Source organism: Bubalus kerabau, chromosome 11 (genome assembly GCF_029407905.1).
Source record: "Bubalus kerabau isolate K-KA32 ecotype Philippines breed swamp buffalo chromosome 11, PCC_UOA_SB_1v2, whole genome shotgun sequence".
In the NCBI taxonomy this organism is placed as follows: Eukaryota; Metazoa; Chordata; class Mammalia; order Artiodactyla; family Bovidae; genus Bubalus; species Bubalus kerabau.
The window spans coordinates 96,544,336-96,566,478 of record NC_073634.1 but is presented as its reverse complement, the minus strand read 5'-3'; the positions used below and the strand labels follow the sequence as shown (position 1 = coordinate 96,566,478).

At 37.9% G+C, this 22,143-nt stretch overlaps 2 protein-coding genes across 2 annotated transcripts; both read right to left on the bottom strand.

Annotated features, from left to right (window-relative positions):
* Window positions 1-6,269: 6,269 nt before the first annotated feature.
* Window positions 6,270-7,931, bottom strand: LOC129622596 (olfactory receptor 1L1). The gene has a single exon (XM_055539195.1). The coding sequence runs from the start codon at window positions 7,200-7,202 to the stop codon at window positions 6,270-6,272; it is 933 nt and encodes a 310-aa protein (XP_055395170.1). The 5' UTR covers window positions 7,203-7,931.
* Window positions 7,932-17,070: 9,139 nt separating this feature from the next.
* LOC129622595 (olfactory receptor 1L1-like) lies at window positions 17,071-18,003 on the bottom strand. Its single transcript, XM_055539194.1, has one exon. The coding sequence runs from the start codon at window positions 18,001-18,003 to the stop codon at window positions 17,071-17,073; it is 933 nt and encodes a 310-aa protein (XP_055395169.1).
* Between the last annotated feature and the right edge of the window lie 4,140 nt (window positions 18,004-22,143).

Below are 22,143 nucleotides of genomic sequence, written 5' to 3'. Positions count from 1 at the left end.
TAGCCATTCCCTTCTCCAGGGGATCTTCCCAACCCAGGGATTGAACCCAGCTCTCCCGCATTGCAGGCAGATTCTTTACCAGCTGAACCATAAGGGAAGCCCTTACTGCAGGGAGTGCTCAGTAAATATTTATGATATTGACCTAAGCATGGACTAAGCTAACCTCTTAAGCAATATTTTCCAGTGTTAGAAGATGGTAACAAAAATTCCCTTGGTTCTTTGGTTCTACAGTTATTTAACATTTTTCTTATTCATTTCATTCCAATTCTAAAATGTCAATATTTATTTCTATAAAACAGGACTATATTTTTTAAAGTAAAAATTTTCATTTTTCTTATCCTATTTGTGTCAAAGTACAGACCTAAATATATAAAAACCCCTAGGTCATTGTAATTAGCACTCATTCCGTTAGTCACTGCTTCTCCTGAGAACTCTACTGTAATTAGATGGTGTAATTAGTAAGTTTCATTTCTAAAGAAAATATTTTACTGTTCTAGAGAAGAAGAAGCAGACTGCTATGGAGGAATTAGGTTTAACTATCATCAAAATGATATGTCTTTATCTAATTACTACTGTTATTGAGTAGTTTTAAATACCAGAACATTGATATTAATTCAAACTAGGGTGTAATAAATATAAGATGCAATCTCCAGGGTAGCATGAAGAAAATAGTTAACTATATATATATAGTTATATAGTTGTATAGTTATATATATATATATATATATATGGAAATGAGTAGAATCAAAACAGTAAATTTAAAAAATAAATTAGATACAAAAGAAGAAAGTAATGGGGAACTGGGGAACAAAAAAGACATAAGACAGGTAGAAAACAAATAATAAATTGGCAGAAGTTAAGTCCTTCTTTAGCTACAATTACTTTAAATGTAAATGAATTAAACTATTTAATTAAAAAGACAGTGATTGGCTGACTGGATTAAATCAAACAAATGTGATCTAAGCATTAACTGTCTACAAGAGATTCACTTTGGATCCAGTGACACAAATAAAAGTGAAAGGGTAGAAAAAGATACTCAGTGAAAATATTAACCAAAATAGAGCTGATGATGGCTTTGGTAATTGTCAGACAAAATAGACTTTAAATAAAAAAAATGTTACAAGGGGTAAAGAAGGACATTATTTATTGGTAAAAGAGTCAATACCTCAAGAAGATATAAATATTGGGATAATACTCATATATGAGAGGTCTAAAGGAAGAGTGGAAAAAAGCTGCACAAAAATTCTTACTAATTGCAATTTGACAAGTCATAATAAGACAGAGTAAATTATCAAAGGGAAAATGTGGAAACACGCTAATCTAAGGCTCCTCTTTGAGAATAAAAAATAATATCAGAAAAAATTTTCTGTAAGGAGATAATTAGCTCTAATCAGAAGGAGATTATGAAATTTATCCTTTGAACTTAAAAAAGCATTTTTCAGATGTTGGTCTATAAAATGATAAAAATAGAAAGAACTAAACAAAGGTCTTTTGCTAACCAATTAATCATATTGAAATGAAGGTCTCAATGTCAGTTAGACTTAACTATGCTTATCATAAATGCAGGTTTACTCTGTTGCCTTTTCTTTTCAGTTAATATTAGAGGTAAGACTTTTCTGCTCTTAAATTGCTTTTTATTCAGTCATCAAAAGTGAAAATTTGTTTGAGATAACTGTAAAAAGTCATCAAACACGTCTAGGAGAAGAGATAATGACTGTTTATAAAGTATATTTTTGAAATTGAAGTGTAGTTGATTTACAATGCTGTGTGAGTTTCAGGAGTACATCAAAGTGTTATATATATATATATGTATGTATCTTAATATATGCATAATTATATATTCCTTTTCAGAATCTTTTCCATTATAGGTTATTGCAAAATATTGAGTACAATTCCCTGTCCTATACAGTAGGTCCTTGTTGGTTATCTATTTTATACATATATGTTAATCTCAAATTCCTAACTTATTCCTCCCACACTTCCTCTTTGGAACCACATTTATTTTCTATGTATGTGAGTCTATTTTTGTTTTGCTTATAAGTTCATTTGTATTTTTTTTTAAGATTCTGCATTTAAGCAATAGCATATGATATTTGTTTTTGTCTGGCTTACTTCACCTGGTATGATAATCTCTAGGTCTGTCCATGTTGCTGCAAATGGCATTATTTTTTATGGCTGAGTAGTATTCCACTGAATATACATATGTATACCCCACTTCTTCTTTATCCATTCATCTGTTGGTGGACATTTAGGTTGCTTCCATATCTTGGCTACTGTAAATAGTGCTTCAGTGAACACTGGGGTGCATGTATCTTTTTGAATTATGATTTTCTCCAGATATATGCCCAGGAGTAGGATTGCTAGATCATATGGTAGCTCTATTTTTAGTTTCTTAAGGAACCTCCATATTGCTCTCCTTAGTGGCTGTGCCAAATTACATTCTCTTAACAGTGTAGGCGGGTTTGTTATACAGTGCATTTTCATTCATTGTTGACAGTATAACTAAACTGTAGATGAAGTCTTTGGTTTAAAAAATATTTTTCTACTCTCCTGGGTCATCCTTTCTCCCCAGATTATAAATGAGTGGAGCAAGTTTTAGTTTAGAGATAGAATCACAAGTCAGTGTACTCCTTCTGACGAAGTTAAGGCAGACATTTTGAATTAAATGACTCTGTTTCTAAACCTAAATATACCTTGGTGCTTTAATTAGGGTCCAGCAACTTGCATTTCCCCTCCTGTCATGGGAACAAACCCAGGCACCTGAGAGAGCATGATCTTATTGGCAGCATATCTGTCTTTGAATTCCTGCTCCCTGTCCTACAAGCTGAATGACTTGAGGTAAGGCACTTCTCTTCGAGCCCCAATATATTTAATCCATAGAACAGAATTAATAAGGTCGACCTCATTGGATTGTGAGCATTAAATGAGATCACATGGTAAAAGTAAAGACTTGCTTATATAGATCTCCTTAATTTCTTCTTACAATGTTCATCCTACTTGTAATGACTTCTTCCATATCAGCTGGTCTGAAAGACCCATGAGGGAGGAGACATATTTCATTTCATTTATTACTGGATCACCAGCATCTAAGACAGAGACTGGTGTATAGTAGATGCCCAGTGGTTTTTCTCAATGTGTACCTATTATGGCCTAACAATGATTGACATACACGTAGCACCAGTGGGATAGGGCTAAGATTGAAGAGAGGGATCACAGTATATATGATTTTTTCAGCTAAGCAGAGGGAAGTGATCCTCAGTATCTGGAGGAAAAACAAGAACCTATGGATGATATTGATGTTGCTGCTGCTGCTAATAAAAATGACAGTAAACAACGCTGACGAGCAATTGCTGTGTTAAGTACCTGTGATGGATATTGTCATGCACTTCCCAGATCCTCCCTTAGGAATGAAGGACTTATTTGCCCCAGTAATTGCAGGGTGGGAGCTGCTGACAGACAGCCCTCTGCTATCAGTTCCCTTTGGAGTACTGACAAACACTCATGCTCATGCTCATGCTCAGTCACTCAGTCATATCTGACTCTTTGTGACCCCATGGACTATAGCCCGCCAAGCCCCTCTGTTCATGGGATTCAGGCAAGAATAACCGGAGTGGGTTGCTATTTCCTCCTCCAGGAGACCTTCCGGACTCAGAGATTGAATCCAAGTCTCCTGTGGCTCCTGCACTGGCATGCAGATTCTTGACCACGGAGCCATCTGGGAAGCCCATAATTGACAACATTGTGTAAATTTAAGACATATAGTGTGATGATTTGAGATATTTAGGTATTGTGAAATGATTATCACAATAAGGTTAGTCAACACATCTGTCGCCTCACCTAGTTATTGTGTGTGTATGATGAAAACACTTAAGATTTATTGTCTTAGACCTGTGTTTGTGCAGCTGAGACTTATGTCTCACTTTTTTGCCTTGTGAATCCTTACAATAACCCTTTACAAAAATCCCCTTGGCAATGTTGAATTTTACCCAAGTCCTGTGCTCCTGGAAGACAAAGTTAGAAGAACCCATCCATCCTTTTGTGTCATGGAAAATGGCTGAACTTTGACCCACCCTCAGCCAGAGTCAGAATACAACCCCTCCTTAGTGACTCCTCTGTAGCATCCATTGACCTCAGGGAAAAACTTACCCTGATCAACTATCCAATCTCACTGCTGCCACCGGTTCATCACACTTTTCTATGCATGGTTCTTTCTAGCCTCATTCTCTTCTCCCTTTTAAAAAAGTCATTTTCTTTCTGACCTTTGAGACCCCTGCAGATCTCATGGTTGGGGGTTCCTCCCAATTGAAATAGCAGCCTCTCTTCTATTGCCCTAGGTCTTTCTTTCCTCTTGCAATAATCCTTTCAAATAAAGTCTCTTCTTCCTTAAGTCTGAAGATATTAGTTAATTTGACACCTGTTCCTTGAAAGTATGCGTGGTCCACAAACAACAAAGATTTACTGTATAGCACAGGGAACTATATTCAATATCTTATAATAACCTATAATGGAAAAGAATCTTATATATATATATATATATATATATATATATATATATGAACTGAATCACTTTGCTGTATACCTGAAACTAATACACTATAATAAAACTTCAATTAAAATTATACTTCAATTTAAAAAAGTGTGTGTTCCTCTATACCTTGTAGACTCAAACAACCCAAATAGTACAACATTTGCTCCAAATGCTTGCATTGTCTGTTATTTTGTTTCCTCAGGATCCCACAGATTTTTGGCCATCAGATTTTTGACTTATGAACTAGCACATAATCTTTGTTTCCAAGTCTGGTAGACTGGCATATGGTGGACAAGAAACAGAAATTAGTTCAACAGACAAGTGAATTCACAAACCTCTAAATTTCCAAATTCAAAAATGTATGGACTAGCAGTGACTTTAATATTTTTCAGAACTTACAAATGAACAAGAGCATTTTCTCCTACCCAATTTGATAATTTCTGTAGCTTGGATTAAATTTGTTGAGAAAGAAGAATCCCCAGTAGTTGAAAACACCTACTACTGGAGTAACTGGTACCTAATATTTACTGCCTGGGAAAGTGGTGCAGTTGAATTCAGGTCAAATGAAATGAATAAGGAAGGGCATAATGTTTCTTTAGTTGTGACCGGTGGAGAGCAGGAAGAAGAACACTGAAATGATGGATACTTGAGGATGTGACCAAGAACTGGTTCATCAAGAGTCATCTGGTAGGCTGTTTTTTTTTTTTTTTTTTTTAATATAATAATTTTAGAAATCAGGTCCTGAGCTTTGAGGTGGTGCAGAGGAAGGAGTCATTCTGATCTTTATAATCAGAGACAGAGATCTTGTTATTGAGGAGCCTTTGGACTAATGTGCTGAAGTCTCTCTCATGCACGCACAAAAACACTCAGATTTAAATGACTACATAAGAAAACTCAGACTTATAAATAAGGATGTGTGTGTGTGCTAAGTTGCTTCAGTCATGTCTGACTCTGTGACCCTATGGATTTCAGCCTGCCAGGCTCCTCTGTCCATGGGATTCTCTTGGCAAGAATACTGGAATGGGTTGCTGTACCTTCCTGCAGGGGATCTTCCTGACCCAGGGATCAAACATACGTCTCTTATGTCTCCTGCATTGGCAGGTGGGTTCTTACCACTAACATAACCTGGGAAGCCCCATGAATAACAATACTCAAGAGTTTGAAGTGATTAAACTCAAGTCCAGGAGGGATTTTGGCAGGGTTAGAGTTCAGAGAGGGGCTTCCCAGGTGGTGCAGTGGTAAAGAATCTGCCAGTCAATGCAGGAGATGGGGGTTCAACTTCTGGGTTTAGAAGATCCTCTGGAGCAGGAAATGGCAACCTGCTCCAGTATTCTTGGCTGGAAAATTCCATGGACAGAGCAGCCTGGCAGGCTACAGTCCATGGAATCTCAAAGAGTTGGACATGACAAAGTGACTGAGCACAGGATTAAGTGAAAGAGATTCTCTTTCTGAAAGGAAAATCAAAGTTTGATTGAGATTTAGATCCAGGCACAGAGAACAAGATTCAGGTAGTCTTTGTCCCAGCCAGATAATATTAGAGACCACTGGGAAGGAGGCATCATATTTAGCAGTAGCTTCAACATACTAGCTTCAACACTAGCTTCAACACGTGATAAGCATTCTTTTTATCAGGAATGAACCACCATTGAAAATACCATCCTTCAGAATCTCATCACAGACATTAAAAACCTGCAGTCAGGAGCAAGAGATTTGTAGGATTCTACTAAGACCTCAGCTCCTCTTATTGACCTTTCACTCTGTGCATGAGTTTCATCAAGCCCTGCTTCATGTCTTTGTTTCTTAGGCTATAGATAAATGGGTTTAGCATTGGAGTCAATATGGTGTAGACAATTGTTGCTATTCTATCTTTGACTGTATAGTTGGACAGGGGCTTGAAATAGACATAGCTGATGCTTCCATAAAACAGGGTCACCACTGTGAGATGAGAGCCACAGGTGGAAAATGCTTTGTACTTCCCAGCAGCTGAAGGGATCTTCAGAACAGTAATGAAAATTCTCAAATAAGAGATGATGATGCATGAAAAGGGGGTCATTATGATGGCTAATCCTTCTGTCATGACTGTGATTTCCTTGACCAAATGGGAGGAACAGGACAATTTTAGCACTGGCTGGTCATCACAGAAAAAGTGATGAATGACATTGGAGGCACAGAAGATGAGTTGGTTGGTCAGGAGAATATGCAAGAGAGAGTGGAGGTGTGAAATGCAGAAGGAGAGGACCAGGAGCAAGACACAGCGTCTGTGGTTCATGATGGTGATGTAGTGGAGGGGGTTGCAGATGGCAACATAGCGGTCAATGGCCATGGCTGCCAGGAGGTAACTGTCTGTATTTCCAAAAGCAATAAAGAAGTACATCTGAGTCAAACACTCACCATAAGAGATTGTCTTTGTCTTTGATAAGAAGTTTGCTAGCATCTTGGGGATGATGACAGTCACATAGCAGATGTCAACAAAGGAGAGGACACTCAGGAAAAAGTACATGGGTGTCTGGAGGCGAGTGTCTGAGCGGATGGTCAGGATGATGAGCAGGTTTCCTATCACAGTGTTGAGGTAAATGGGGAGAAACATTACAAAGAGTGGCTTCTGATCTTCAGGTCGAGAGGAGAGTCCCAGGAGGATGAATTCGGTGGGCCGTGTTATGTTCGTTCTTCCCATAGTCTTGGGTTCACCTAAAGAGAAGTCATCATTATGAAAGATTCTTCCAACATATGATAAATTCTTAGAATTTTTCTATTTGTTCTTCTTATCAGCAATTAGAACAACTAAGGATATTACTATTACCTGGACTGTAGCTTCTTTCTATTAATGTTGAAAATTCAGAAATCAATACATACTTTAACTTCCTTTCAGTTTTCTACTGTAAAGCAAAAGTATTACAGAAAAGGGAAAGAGAAGAGAGACAGGGAGAGGGAATGAGAGTGGAAAAATTGTTTTCCGTTTGAGGATTTTCAGGAGCTAATTTATGGAATCTTGGTCAGTAGTTTGCTCTCCTGTTTAATTGCCAGCTGACAGAATGATGATTTTCTTTAATTCAGATGTTTCTCTCTGTGTCAATGATTCTGGATGTTGAAAATCGTATAAAAAGGACATCAAAATAGGAGATCACCCAATAATTATTCCACACTCTTCACTCTTTGGTGAAACCTTATTGGAGTGAAACAATAAGCAGGAAGACATAAAAGATAGGCAGACAGAGATCATAGGATAATAAAAAACATTTCTTTGTAATGATAAAATCAATTCCATTCTTGGTGCCCAACCCCTGATCTAAAACGGCATGTGCTTGTTTGTGTTGGTGCAATTCTTTTCCAGTTTCCTGTCTTAGTTATAGGCCTCCCAGAAAAACTACAGGAAAGGCACCTGATCTTAGACAGGATTTCAACCCTCATGAATCTGAAAGTTGTCTTTCTTGCCTCCTCCGGGCCCTCCACATGCTAAGGGCACTGTAGACACTCATAGACTTCACCCTCTCTCAAGGGAGCATCCTTTGAGACTTTCAGGAAGTCCCTGAAGTTCAGATGGAGGAGACACTAGAAAACAAGGCAACAACTATTGAAGTTTTGGAGTTTCTTCCCCAAGGAGGCTGGGGAGTGTCAGTGCTTTCATTCTCTCCTGGAAACCATCCTCTTGACTTATCTCCTTCAGGCCAAAAAGAGACCACAGTGACTGGCTCTCCCAAACTTCCTGAGAATTATCCTTAGTATCATTCCATACTGTTCACACAAAAAGACAATATATAAGGTGGGAGGGCATTTTTTCAGGGTCCACATGGCTTTAGATTATAAAGACTTGAACATCTGATGCCATCAGTAATTTTCCCATCTCTCAGGCTTAGAAGAAGCCCCTGGTTGGGTAATGTTCTCAGAACTTCAGAACATAAAAATTCATAAGGTGAAGACTTTAGATGCCAGAATTTACTCTTTACTCTTCCATTCCCAGGTCTACTTGTAAAATACTGATGTATGACCCTTGGTTTTCCAGTGAGGAAAACCATCAGGTGAATATATTTTATGCTTTATGGAATCTTGAGTTCCATGTTCCATTTGGGCCATCTCACTTTGTGTGCACTGCAGAATTCCCAAGGTAGGACCCAAATTACACCTTCTCTCAGTACAACCATCACCCAAGAATATCCTGTTCTTCATGACTCATTGCCCCCTTACCCATTTATACTATCATGCCTTTGTTTATTGACCTTCATCTACTACGCCTAACCTGGGAGGCTTAAAATTGGCCTCTTCCAGGACACTTTGCTTGGTGGTCTACCGTTGGACTGGGCTTGTCTTCTGTCCTCTTTGAACACTTGGGCCCTCCATTCTAAGTAAGAACTCAGTCTCTTTGTCTGACAGCTTATTGCTTAGTTGATAAGTTGTATCCGACTCTTTTCCAACCCCATGGCCTGTAGCCTGCCAGACTCCTCTGCCCATGGGATTTCCCAGGCAGGGATACTGGTATGGGTTGCCATTTCCTTTTCCAGGGGATCTTCCTGACCCAGGGATCAAACCTGTGTCTCCTGCATTGACAGGAGGATTCTTTACCAGTGAGCCACCTGGAAAGTCCCTGACTGCTTATACATTAATTTAAAAAGTAACAAATTAGGGAATCCCCTGGTGGCCCGGTGGATATGACTTGGTGCTTTCAATGCTGTGGCTCAGGTTCAATCACTGGTCAGGGCAACTAAGATCCCACAAGTCTCATGGCACAGCCAAAAGAGAGAGAAATGTCACAAATTAATAACTTAGTGAGTACTTTCTCTGTGCTATCCACTCCCCTAACTGAAGCAAATGTAGTATCTCATTTAATTATTGCATCATTTTTATAAGGTAGGTGGCCTTATTTTCTTTACTTTGAAGATGAGGAGTCTGAACTCAGGTGAAATATATTGCCCAATGTAACACAACTAAGAAGTGACTGAATCAATTTTTAAAATTTCTCATGAGTTTATTTGACTCATACTTGACACTATGCTCTTAACCAGCCACTCTACTGCTTATTCATGATGCTAGCAAAAATGGTTTGCTGAATAACAATTCTCAAATAAATCATATTGCAAAAAATATGAACTATTTCTTATTAAGGTTTAAAAAGCACATTATAAATTTAAGCTATATCCCACTAGACTGAATATTCCTTGAGATCAGTAATTATGCCTGTTAACATCTGATTGCTCCAATCAATTAATTCATAAATATTTCTTGAAGGTTTACCATATGTCAGGAATTGTACTAGGTGCTAGAGATACAGTGGAGTATAAAACAGAGGCAGTTTCTACCAACTTTTGTGTCACCCAATACCTTTATTTGTCCAAGATAGCAGTTCCTTAATAAACAATCACGGTATTTCCTCATTATTTTGTTTGTGGTAATTTGAAATAAAATATATAAAAGTACAAATGGGAAAATAATCTATGTTCCCATCACCCAAAAGGATAGACTACAGTAACATTTTGTCCTATTTTCTTTCAGTCTTTCAAAAAATTCATTTATTCACACATTTTTATAGATATTTATAATGTGCTTATTATGGGAGCTGTTTCATTTGCTTTCTAAGCACTGACTCATTTTTATCCTACTAATAAGGTAGGTACTATCTTTTTTTTTTTTGGTATTATCTTTCAATTAAAAAAATTAAAGCAATTTATTGAGGTATGAATATTTATTTATTTATTGGCTGCAATGAGTCTTCACTGCTGCATATGGGCTTTCTGTAGTTGCAGTGAATGGGGGCTTCTCTTTGCTGGGACCAGCCCAACAACGAACCGACCTGAGGGAGCGGCGCCGCAGAAAAGAAAAAGAAGACTCAGAAATAAAGTTGCCATTCGCAGGCAAAAGCCCAGATCCTAATCCTTGCATGCCTTTTATTGTTAACATCTACTTCCTTATCAGTGCTCTAGAGATATCTGTTCTTTACAATCTCAGATCAGGATTAAATATATACAATGCACAGTCCTCAATGTCAAACCTTCAAGCCTTTCATGACTCTTCGGCTAGTGATGCCCTTTCTCAGCACCTCCCTCGAGTCTCTGGTTATGGGAAGAGTCACTAATGGTTTTCCATTGGTCACATCAATACTGCAACATCGTGTTTTCAAGATGTCTTTCCATGATGTACTTTTTACTGCTCCCAGCCCTTCGCCTGGCGGTGATGAGAAAGTCATTCTTATTTTTCAATGAAGCCCTGCTATTATAGTACAGGCTTGTGCATAGCATATTCCCTACACTCTTCCTTGCAGTGCACGGGCTTCTCATTGTGGTGGCTTCCCTTCTTGACAGAGCACAAGCTCTAGGTGCATGGGCTTCAGAAGTTGCAGCACATGGGCTTAGTTCCTCAGCGTGTAGAATCTTTCTGGATCAAGGATCAAACCTGTTTCCCCTGCATTGTTAGGCAGATTCTTATCACAGTACTACCAGGGACGAGGTATGATTAACATGTACAAGCTTTAGATATTTAGTGTATGCAGTTTGATGACTTTGTGGCTAAGGGGCTTCCCTGGAGGCTCAGTGGTTAAAGCGTCTGCCTGGAATGCGGGAGACCCGGGTTTGATCCCTGGGTCAGGAAGATCCCCTGGAGAAGGAAATGGCACCCCACTCCAGTACTCTCGCCTGGAGAATCCCATGGACAGAGGAGCCTGGTAGGCTACAGTCCATGGGGTTGCAAAGAGTCAGACACGACTGAGCGACTTCACTTTCACTTTCACACACCGGTGAAACCATCAACACCAAGGCCATAAACGTGTTCTATACTTTCCGAAGTTTCCTCCCATACCATCTACGATGATGGTGGTGATGAACAGTTAACATAAGATCCACCTACCCCCTTAGAAAATTTTAAGCATGCAATAGAGTACTGTTAGCTATAGGTACTATGCTACACAGTGGATATCCAAAACATTTATCCTTTGACCTTTACCTATCAGCCTCTCCCTTTTATTAACCCCTGGAACCACCATTCTACTCTCTGCTTCTCTGAGTTTGGCTGTTATAGAGTCTACCTACATAAGTAAGATCACGCAAACTTTTTTTTCTGTTTCTGGCTAGTTTTGCTTAACATAATGTCTTCCTGCATTCATGCAGTCACAAATGACAATATGTTAAGGCTGAATAATATCCCACTATATGTATATACTGCATTTTATTTATCCATTCATCTGTCAATGAACATTTCGGTTGTTTCCATATCTTGGCTATTATAAATAATGCTGCATGGAACATGGGAGTGCAGCAGGTATCTCTTTGAGATCTTGATTTCAATTCCTTTAGATAAACCAAGAAGGGGATTCCTATATCACATGGTGGTTCTAATTTTTTGAGGAATTTCCATATAGGTTTTCATAGTAGTGCTTGTACCGAGTTGCTTAGCAATGTCCTACTCTTTTTTTTTTTTAACATTAAAAATTTTTTGGTTTATTTTTTAAAAAATTATTTATTGTTTATTTATTTAGTTTATGATCTGTGGTTTATTTTATTTTTTAATATAAATTTATTTATTTTAATTGGAGGCTAATTACAATATTGTATTGGTTTTGCCATACATCCACATGGGTGTATACGTGTTCCCCATCCTGAACCCCCTTCCCACCTCCCTCTGCATACCATCCCTCTGGGTCGTCTCAATGCACCAGCCCCGAGCATCCTGTATCGTGCATTGAACCTGGACTGGCGACTCGTTTCATATATGATATTATACATATTTCAATGTCATTCTCCCAAATCATCCCACCCTCTCCCTCTCCCACAGAGTCCAAAAGACTGTTTTATACATCTGTGTCTCTTTTGCTGTCTCGCATATAGAGTTATCATTACCATCTTTCTAAATTCCATATATGTGTGTTAGTATACTGTATTGGTGTTTTTCTTTCTGGCTTACTTCACTCTGTAAAATAGGCTCCAGTTTCATCCACCTCATTAGAACTGATTCAAATGTATCCTTTTTAATGGCTGAGTAATACTCCATCGTGTGTATGTACCACAGCTTTCTTATCCATTTGTCTATTGATGGACATCTAGGTTGCTTCCATGTCCTGGCTATTATAAACAGTGCTGTGATGAACACTGGGGTACACGTATCTCTTTCAATTCTGGTGTTTTCTGTGCGTATGCCCAGCAGTGGGATTGCTGGGTCATATGGAAGTTCTATTTCCAGTTTTTTAAGGAATCTCCACACTGTTCTCCATAGTGGCTGTACTAGTTTGCATTCCCACCAACAGTGTAAGAGGGTTCCCTTTTCTGCACACCCTCTCCAGCATTTTTTGCTTGTAGACTTTTGGATCGCAGCCATTCTGACTGGCATGAAATGGTACCTCACTGTGGTTTCGATTTGCATTTCTCTGATAATGAGTGATGTTGAGCATCTCTTCATGTGTTTGTTAGCCATCTGTATGTTTCTTTGGAGAAATGGCTGTTTAGTTCTTTGGCCCATTTTTTGATTGGGTCACTTATTTTTCTGGAATTGAGCTGCAGGAGTTGATTGTATATTTTTGAGATTAATTCTTTGTCAGTTGCTTCATTTGCTATTATTTTTTCCCATTCTGAAAGCTGTCTTTTCACCTTGCTTATAGTTTATTATTTATTTTTTAATTGAAGGATAATTGCTTTGCAGAATTCTGTTGTTTTCTGTCAAACATTATGACCCTTTGGACTGTAATCTGCCAGGCTCCTCAATCCATGGGATTCTTCAAATGAGAATACTAGAGTGGGTTGCCATGCCCACTCTTCCTGACCCAGGAGTTGAACCTGAGACTCCTATGTCTCTTGCGTTGCAGGCAGATTCTTTGCTGCTAAGTTGCTTCAGTTGTGTCTGACTCTGTGCGACCCCATAGATGGCAGCCCACCAGGCTCCGCCGTCCCTGGAATTCTCCAGGCAAGAACACTGGAGTAGGTTGCCATTTCCTTCTCCAGTGCATGAAAGTGAAAAGTGAAAGTGAAGGCACTCGTGTCCAACTCCCAGCGACCCCATGGACTGCAGCCCACCAGGCTCCTCCGCCCATGGGATTTTCCAGAAAAGAGTACTGGAGTGGGGTGCCATTGCCTTCTCTGGGCAGATTCTTTACCCACTTACATTTCTTCCAACAGTGTACAAGGGTTTCCTTTTTTTTTAACCTTAAAAAAAAGTTTTTCTTTTTTTTTAAAGTAATAACCATTCTAACAAATGCGTGATGATAACTTATTATGGTTTTGATTTTCACTTCCCTAATAGTAATGCTGGTCATCTTTTCATGTACCTCTTGGATATTTGTATGTCTTCTTTGGAAAAAAAGTCTATTCAGTTGTGCTTTGCCCAATTTTTAATTGAGTTACTTGTTTTTCCGCAAAGTTGTATGAACTCCTTATATATTTTGGATATTAACCCCTCATCAGATGTATGGTTTGCAAATATTTTTCATGTTATGTAGCTTGCCTTTTCATTTTGTTGATGGTTTCCTTTTCTGTGTAGAAACCTTTTAGTTTAAACAGTCCTGCTTAATTATTTTTGCTTCTGTTTTCTACACGTTTAATGTCATACTAAAAAAAATTATTGCTAAGAACAATGTCAAGGAATTTTCTCTGTGTTTCTTCTAGAAGTTTTACAGTTCCAGGATTTACAGTTAAGTTTTTATGCCATTCTGAGTTGATTTTTGTATATGGTATAAGATTAGGGTACAAATTCATTCTTTTGCATGTGGTTATTTGTGAGGAGTCCAAAATGAAGAATTCATTCAATTCCAGCTCCACCCAGAGCTATAAGGAACGTTTCCATTCATTCATGCAGTAAATATTTCCTGAAGGTCTGCTGTGTAGCAGGGACTTTATTAAGTTCTAGAAATACAACAGTAAATAAAATAAAGCACATGTACTCAGAGAGTTTGAATTTTAGTGAGGAAAGACAGATATTAAACAAATAAAAATATAATACACCCCAAAGCCACATGGGGCATTGTAAAAAAAATGTACAAGTGAACACAGTGTGACAGGGGAGGTGGTATTTCAGAAAGCACAGTCAGCGAAGAGCTCTCTGAGAGAGGAATATTTGAGCAGAGATCCGAACGAAGTGAAAGAGCAGAGTCTCTCAAGCTCACACAATCAGAACGTCTGTTTTAAAGGAAGAACACAAATAACTACAACAAATATATGTACATTTTTATTTTATGTAGGTATATTTTTGTGATGTTACTTAATATGTATAAATTTAAAACAAGCTTTACTCTTAATTCTTATATTGCTTATAAACTCCAGCTCTCCAAACAACAGAAAATAAAGTTTTTTACAAATTAAATGTCATGTAAACTATACTAACAATTTAAACTGAAAATAAAGTAATTGATGAATAATGTTACATTGATGAGATGAATTACCTTTATTGGCGTTATACAATTCTAATCCAGTTCTTTATTTAAACTTTTTTCATATTGGAATTTCAACCATGCTAATGAAGATCATGTCCATTTACATGAGGAGATAGTGAAGTGAAGTTGCTCAGTCATGTCCGACTCTTTGCGATCCCATAAACTTTAGCCTACCAGGATCTTCTGTCCATGGAATTTTCCAGGAAATAATACTGGAGTGGGTTGCCATTTCCTTCTCCAAGGGATCTTCCCTACCCAGGGATTGAACCCAGGTCTCCCACATTGCGGGCAGATGCTTTAACCTCTGAGCCACTAAAAGCAACCATTAATAAAATGAAGAATTTAGTTTTTGGTGCAGAAAAATTAAAACATTATACTAAATCAAAACTCTGCTAGCTAACAATTCATAAATGCCAATTTTAATGAGTTGTTTCTAGACAGCTTCATATATCTGTTTTGTTTCTTCGAAGGTTTTATTAGCATGGGCTTCCTAGGTGGTTAAGAATTTGCCTGCCAATGCAGGAGAGATGAAAGAGATGGGGATTCAGTCCCTGGGTTGGGAAGATCCCTTGGAGTAGGAAATGGCAACCCACTCCAGTGTTCTTGCCTGGAAGATTCCATGAACAGAGAAGCTTGGTGGTCTATAGTCTATGGGGCCAAAAAGACTCAGACTGATCACACTTGGATTAGCATTGGGATCTGGAAAAGACCCTGATGCTGGGCAAGATTGTAGGCAGGAGGAGAAGGGGTGACAGAGGATGAGATGGTTGGATGGCATCATCGACTCAATGGGCATGAGTTTGAGCAAACTCAGGGAGATAGTGAAGGACAGGGAAGCCTGGTGTGCTGCAATTCCATGAGGTCACAAAGAGTCAGACACAACTTCAGGACTGAACAACAGCATGTTGAAATATGCAGTAGAGTGTACCCAGACAGGTAAATAAATCTAGCCACTAATACAACAATAATAGCTATTAACATTTTTGAGTGCTCTATACCAGACAGAGTCTTGAGAATATGACAAATATTTATTATTCATATCTCAACATCCTACAACTTCTGTATGACCTTTGCTAGTGGTTATGATGATGTCTTGGAGGAAGACATAAAAAAGCATGCAATGTGACCACATGACCATCACCATGAACTTTTAGGAAGGAAGTCTGTGTCAGTCCAAATCTGCATGAAAGATATCTTCATGGAAGAGAAATCTGGGCATGATGATCTGGTCCTAAATCAGTCACACATAAAAAGCCTAGGTGGCTAAGTAGCTATTTAAAACTTTTATGTATTAAAAATATGTATGAATAAAAATTCAAACAGTGCTGAAGACTAAAGAGTGATAAACAAGTTTTTCTCTTGTCCTGGAACCATCCAGAGGCAGGCGACCAAATAGCAATTTCTAGGTAAGCATCCAGAAAGTAGACAGTCTATGCACTACAATCATTCACATCCACTCACCCACATATCTAAAAATGCATATGGTTCTGTTCCTTAAGTTTTTTCAATTCACAATATATATTGAACATCGTTGTATGTCAGTAAATGGAAAACTTGAACTTTACACTGGAGCCTCACTCCATTATGGGATTCTGTGTTCACTGTTGTATCCTAGCACCTAGAACACTGCTTGAACATAATAAGCACATACAATTATTTCTTGGATGAATGAATATAGGTTCACTCATTTTAACAGCTTCTTTTTTTATAGCATTCAAATGTGTGTGTATATAATAAGAAACAAGTAGATAGATATTTAGCTACTATTGTTTGGCTTCCACAAGTACAATTGTAGGCTAAAATTTTAGATGGCATTTCTGGTCAAAGGGTGTACTTTATATATATTGACAAATTTCATTTCAAAGACCTTGTGTCAATTTTCCATCATAAACAATGTATGTATTCATTAATTTCCCTACCTCAGTATAGTTCAAAATACTATTAAAGTATCATATACTTTGATGTTTTCCTATATAATAATCTAAAGAGTCAGACATGACTTAGCCACTAAACAGCAACAATGATGGATATCATTGGGTTCAATGTAGGAAATGTCAGGGGAAACATTATATTCAGTTAATATTTTCCCATCATTCATGAAGCACCTTTACTAATATTTCTCAGTTGATCACAAACACCAAGAACTTGCAATCAGGCAATAGTGAATTTGCAGAATTGCCCAAGACTTAGCATAAAACCCATGTCATTGTGACTTTATCCTACCTATCAGTTTCCCCAAACCCTGTTTCAAATCTTTGTTTCTTAGACTGTAGATGAAAGGGTTCAACATGGAAGTTAACATAGTGTAGATGACTGTTGCTATTCGATCCTTGATGGTGTAGCTGTTCAGAGGTTGGAGATAGACATAGCTGATGCTCCCATAAAACAGGCTCACCACGGTGAGGTGGGAGCCACAGGTAGAGAAGGCCTTGTACTTCCCGGCAGTTGAAGGGATCTTCAGAACAGTGGTGAGAATCCTCAGATAGGAGATAATGATGCACATAAAGGGGGCCATCACCACAGACAGTCCTTCTGTCTTTATCACTATCTCATTGACATATGTAGAAGAGCAGGACAACTTCAGCATTGCCTTGAGTTCACAGAAGAAATGATGGATAATGTTGGAGGCACAGAAGGTGAGTTGATTCAGCAAGTGGACATGAAGGAGTGAATGAAGAAATGGGATGGTGAGGGAGATTATCAGTAGAAGGACACAACATTTATAGCTCATGATGGTGATGTAATGAAAGGGTTTGCATATGGCCACGTAGCGGTCAATGGCCATGGCCCCTAGGACATAACTATCTACATTTCCAAAGGACAGGCAGAAGTATGTCTGGGTCATGCACTCACTATAGAGGATGGTCTTTGCCTCGGATAAGAAGTTTATCAGCATCTTTGGAATAATAACTGTTGTGTAGCAAATATCAACAAAGGACAGGCTTTTCAGAAAGAAGTACATGGGGGTCTGTAAATGAATATCTGAATAGATGGCCAGGATAATGATCAGGTTTCCCATCAGAGTGACCAGGTAGATAGTAACAAAGAGGACAAATAGAGGCTTCTGGTCCTCAGGCCTAGAGGAGAGCCCCAGTAGGATAAACTCAGAAGGACTTGATATGTTGTCCCATCTCATGGTTTTGATTTTGCTAAAGAGAAGTAAAATATAAATTAATAGATTCTCCTTTCATCTGAAGCATGCATTTTCCTAGTACATTTAAGCTTTATCCTCACTGAGATATGGTAAGTACAATATTTACCTGTGATGTTTCTTTCCTCCAATAATGTGGAGAATTCAGAGTGAAATATATTTTTCTACCTCCTTTTTAGTTTCTGAGCTACTTAGAGATGTTGGGAAAATAGGTTATAAGAGGGGTAGTAAGACCAGAGAGAGAAATGGACAGAGATAGAATTCCTTTTTTAACATCTGCATTCTTCAATAATCATATTTTTTAGAGCAGTTTTAGGTTTATAACAAAATTGAGAGGGAGATACAGAGATTTACCATATATTCCCTACTCCCACACATGCATCACCTTGTGCGTTATCAACATCACTCACTAGAGTGAAACATTTTTTAACAAGGATAAATCTACATGGACATACCATAATCACCCAAAGCCCATAGTTTACCTTAGAGTTCACTCTTTTAAAAAAAATTATTTTTTGCCATACATCAACATGCATCTGCCATGGTGTATGGCAAAACCAATACAATATTGTAAAGTAAAAAAAAACAATAAAAATTAAAAAAAAAAGAATTAGGGAACATAAAAAAAATTAGAGTTGGAAATACGCAAAAAAAATCATCACTGACTGTCACCATTGCATAAATAAATAGATATTTTAACATCAAAAAATTATTTTTTAATGGAAGGATAATTGCTTTACAGAATTTTGTTGGTTTCTGCCAAACATGGTTCATTGTAGTAGGGCTTGGACAGAGTTTGGGGCACAGGAAAAAGTCTTTGTTTAGAAATTTTAGTGGACAAATTTGTTTGGGTAATTACTTGTCCATTTTTGAATTATCTGTACTTTGTGTGATTCCTCCTTCACTCATCCTGGACTTTGGATGCTGAATTCTGATATTATCATACAAGCTTTTCTTTCCCATTACTGTTGTACATATATCCTTCCTGCTTCAGCAAGTTATTATTTGAGAAGAGAAGATGGAAACAGAGACATAGATCCAGCATGACATGGACAGAGAACTTCTTTATTTTATATTTTTTACTGTATGCTAGGCCTCCACCTTGTGGATTCTAACACTGTTGTCTGTATATGTGCAAATGTATTTATTTTTAAGTGTGAATTTGTCCCTAGAACTATATCAACCATAGATGCAGATGCCCAGGACTTACCTGATCATTAAGAAACACTTCTTGAATCTGAGTGATTCCTTTGTGGGTATCTGCAGGGCTCTTCCCATCTGATGAACTATAGTGACATGCTCCATGCCTTTGTCCTGTGCCCTGTCTTCAAGTCCCTAGAGTTCAATTTGGAAAACAAGTAAAAGGCCGTCAATTTCCTCAATTATATTTGAGAAAGTAAGGTATTCCTCTAAGGAACCAAGCGAATGTTTCATGCCTTCTTCTCCAAGTAGCCCTGTCTGTCCCCATGTTTCTGAAAATCCTTGGCATGCCTGTACTTTTCTGGAAAAGGAAACAATCGACAACATGGTAGTCAATTTATGGAATGAGAGAAAGCATTTTCAGCCATATCTGATAAGGAATTAATATCCAAAAAATATAAGAAACTCACAGAACCTAGTAGTAGAACCCCCAAATAACCCAGTTTTTAAATTGGCAAGAGATTTGAATAGGCATTTCTCCAAAGAAGACATCCAAATAGACAACAAGTAGAAGCGCTCCACTACACTAATCATCAGTGAAATGCAGGTAACAAGCATGATGAAATCTCACCTCATGCTTATTAAAATGGCTACTATCCAAAAGGCAAGTGACAGCAAGTGTTGCTGAGGATGTGGAGAGAAAGGAACCCAAAACACTTCTGGCGGGAATGTAAATTGATATAGTCTTTATGAAAAACAGCATGCAAGTCCCTTAAAAATTTTAAAATAGAACTATCATAAGATTGAACAATCTCATTTCTGAGTATATGGCCAAAGGAAAAGAAATCAAAATCTCTGAGATGACTCATCACAAATGAACATCTCATGTTCATTTCAGATTTATTTACAATAGCCAAAATGTGGAAACAAACTAAATGTCCATTGATGGATGAATAGAAAAAGAAAATGTGATATATATCTAGCTATCTCACACTTATGTATGTAAGTTAAAGTTGAAAGTGAAAATGTTAGTTGCCCAGTCATATTAGACTCTTTGTGACCCCATGGACTGTTGCCCACAAGGCTCCTCTGTGCAGGAGACTTGCCAGTCAAGAATACTGGAGTGGGTTGCCATTTCCTTTTCCAGGGGATATTCCTGACCCAGGAATCAAACCTGGGTCTCCCACATTGCCAGCAGATTCTTTACAGTCTGAGCTCTTGGAAGCCCAAGTTACAGTTACAAGTTCCTTCCTGATCCCTCATTGTACTTTATATACAAAAAGAGCTGAAAAAGTTTCTTCAGTGTTTTCAAAACAAGTGGCCTAGGAGATAAAAGTGAAAAGCAGTGGAGGACTTGGAAAGATGGAGAGATTTTATGGAAGATAAGAGGGATTGGTACCTTCTCTGAGGATGTATTTCCAGGAAGGATATAGTTGCAAGATATATAAGGAATTTGGTGGAATTTCAGAACAAAAACATTGTCAGAACCCCAAGAAATTGACCTTGTCTGGTTAGAGCAGAGAGAAAAGGAATATTCCTGAACTAGCAGGACACTGAATTCCCATGTGGAAGATAATGATTTAGTGGAGAAATTGGATTCAGACTGACGTTTTGAGCTAGTATCAGCATACTGTCTCCAAATTGGGAGGCAGGAATGAACCTCTTCCTTTTTATAGTTTCAAACATCCATATGTTCAGTTCAGTTCAGTCGCTCAGTCGTGTCCGACTCTTTGCAACCCCATGAACCGCAGCACACCAGGCCTCCCTGTCCATCACCAACTCCCAGAGTTTACCCAAACTCATGTCCATTGAATCAGTGATGCCATCTAACCGTCTCATCCTTTGTCCTCCCCTTCTCCTCCTGCCTTCAATCTTTCCCAACATCAGGGTCTTATCAAATGAGTCAGCTCTTCACATCAGGTGGCCAAAGTACTGGAGTTTCAGCTTCAACATTAGTCCTTCCAATGATGTAGAATAATGCCAATGAAACTCCCCTCATTTGTAACTGTACTTCTCTTTTAATTACATGACACTTGACATTATGTTTGATCTTTAATCCTCACTAGAATGGAGGATCTATTAGGGGTACAATTCATTATTTTTCACTGGTATATCCTTAATACTCATCAGAATGCTTTACACATAAGTGAAAGTGAAAGTCACTCAGTCACATCCAACTCTTTGTTACCCCATGGGTTATACAGTCCATGGAATTCTCCAGGCCAGAATACTGGAGTGGTAGCTGTTCCCTTCTCCAGGGGATCTTCCCAACCCAGGGACCAAACCCAGGTCTCCTGCATTGTAGGTGGATTCTTTACCAGCTGAGCCACCAGGGAAGCTCATCCCTACACATAATAGGTTATCAATTAAAAAAAATACAAGAATGAACAATAAAGCCCTACTGTAGAACACAGGAAACTATATTCAATTTCCTGTGATAAACCATAATGAAAAAGAATATGAAAAATATATGTTTGCAAAACTAATACAATTATGTAAAGTTTAAAAAATAAAATTAAATTAAAAAAAGAAAAAAGAAAAATATATGTTTATAACTGAGTCAAATTTCTGCACAGCAGAAATTAACACAACATTGTAAACTGACTATACTTCAATAAAATTGAAAACAAAATGTCAAGATGAGTGAATCCTTTAGTCCAAAGTCGAAGTAAGTAGGTTTTCATATAAATGAGAGCTGCTTTTTCCCTAATTTCCAAGAGTATCTTGAGCATAAGTAAGTTGAATAATATCCTTATGACCAAGTCTTTATATTTAACAAGAATAGATTCCTTTAAAAATTAGTAAGAGAAAGATTGGGAAGTTGGAGAAATATGTTCTTACAACTTCACTTAGCACAGTCATAGGAAAGAGCTAAAGTTGGTGGTTAAGAAGATAGGTCTGGTTTCAGATATGCTAAGAACTGAATTGTTAAAATTTAACAAAGACATTTATTTATATAGCAAACAGTAAAGAAATAATTAATAG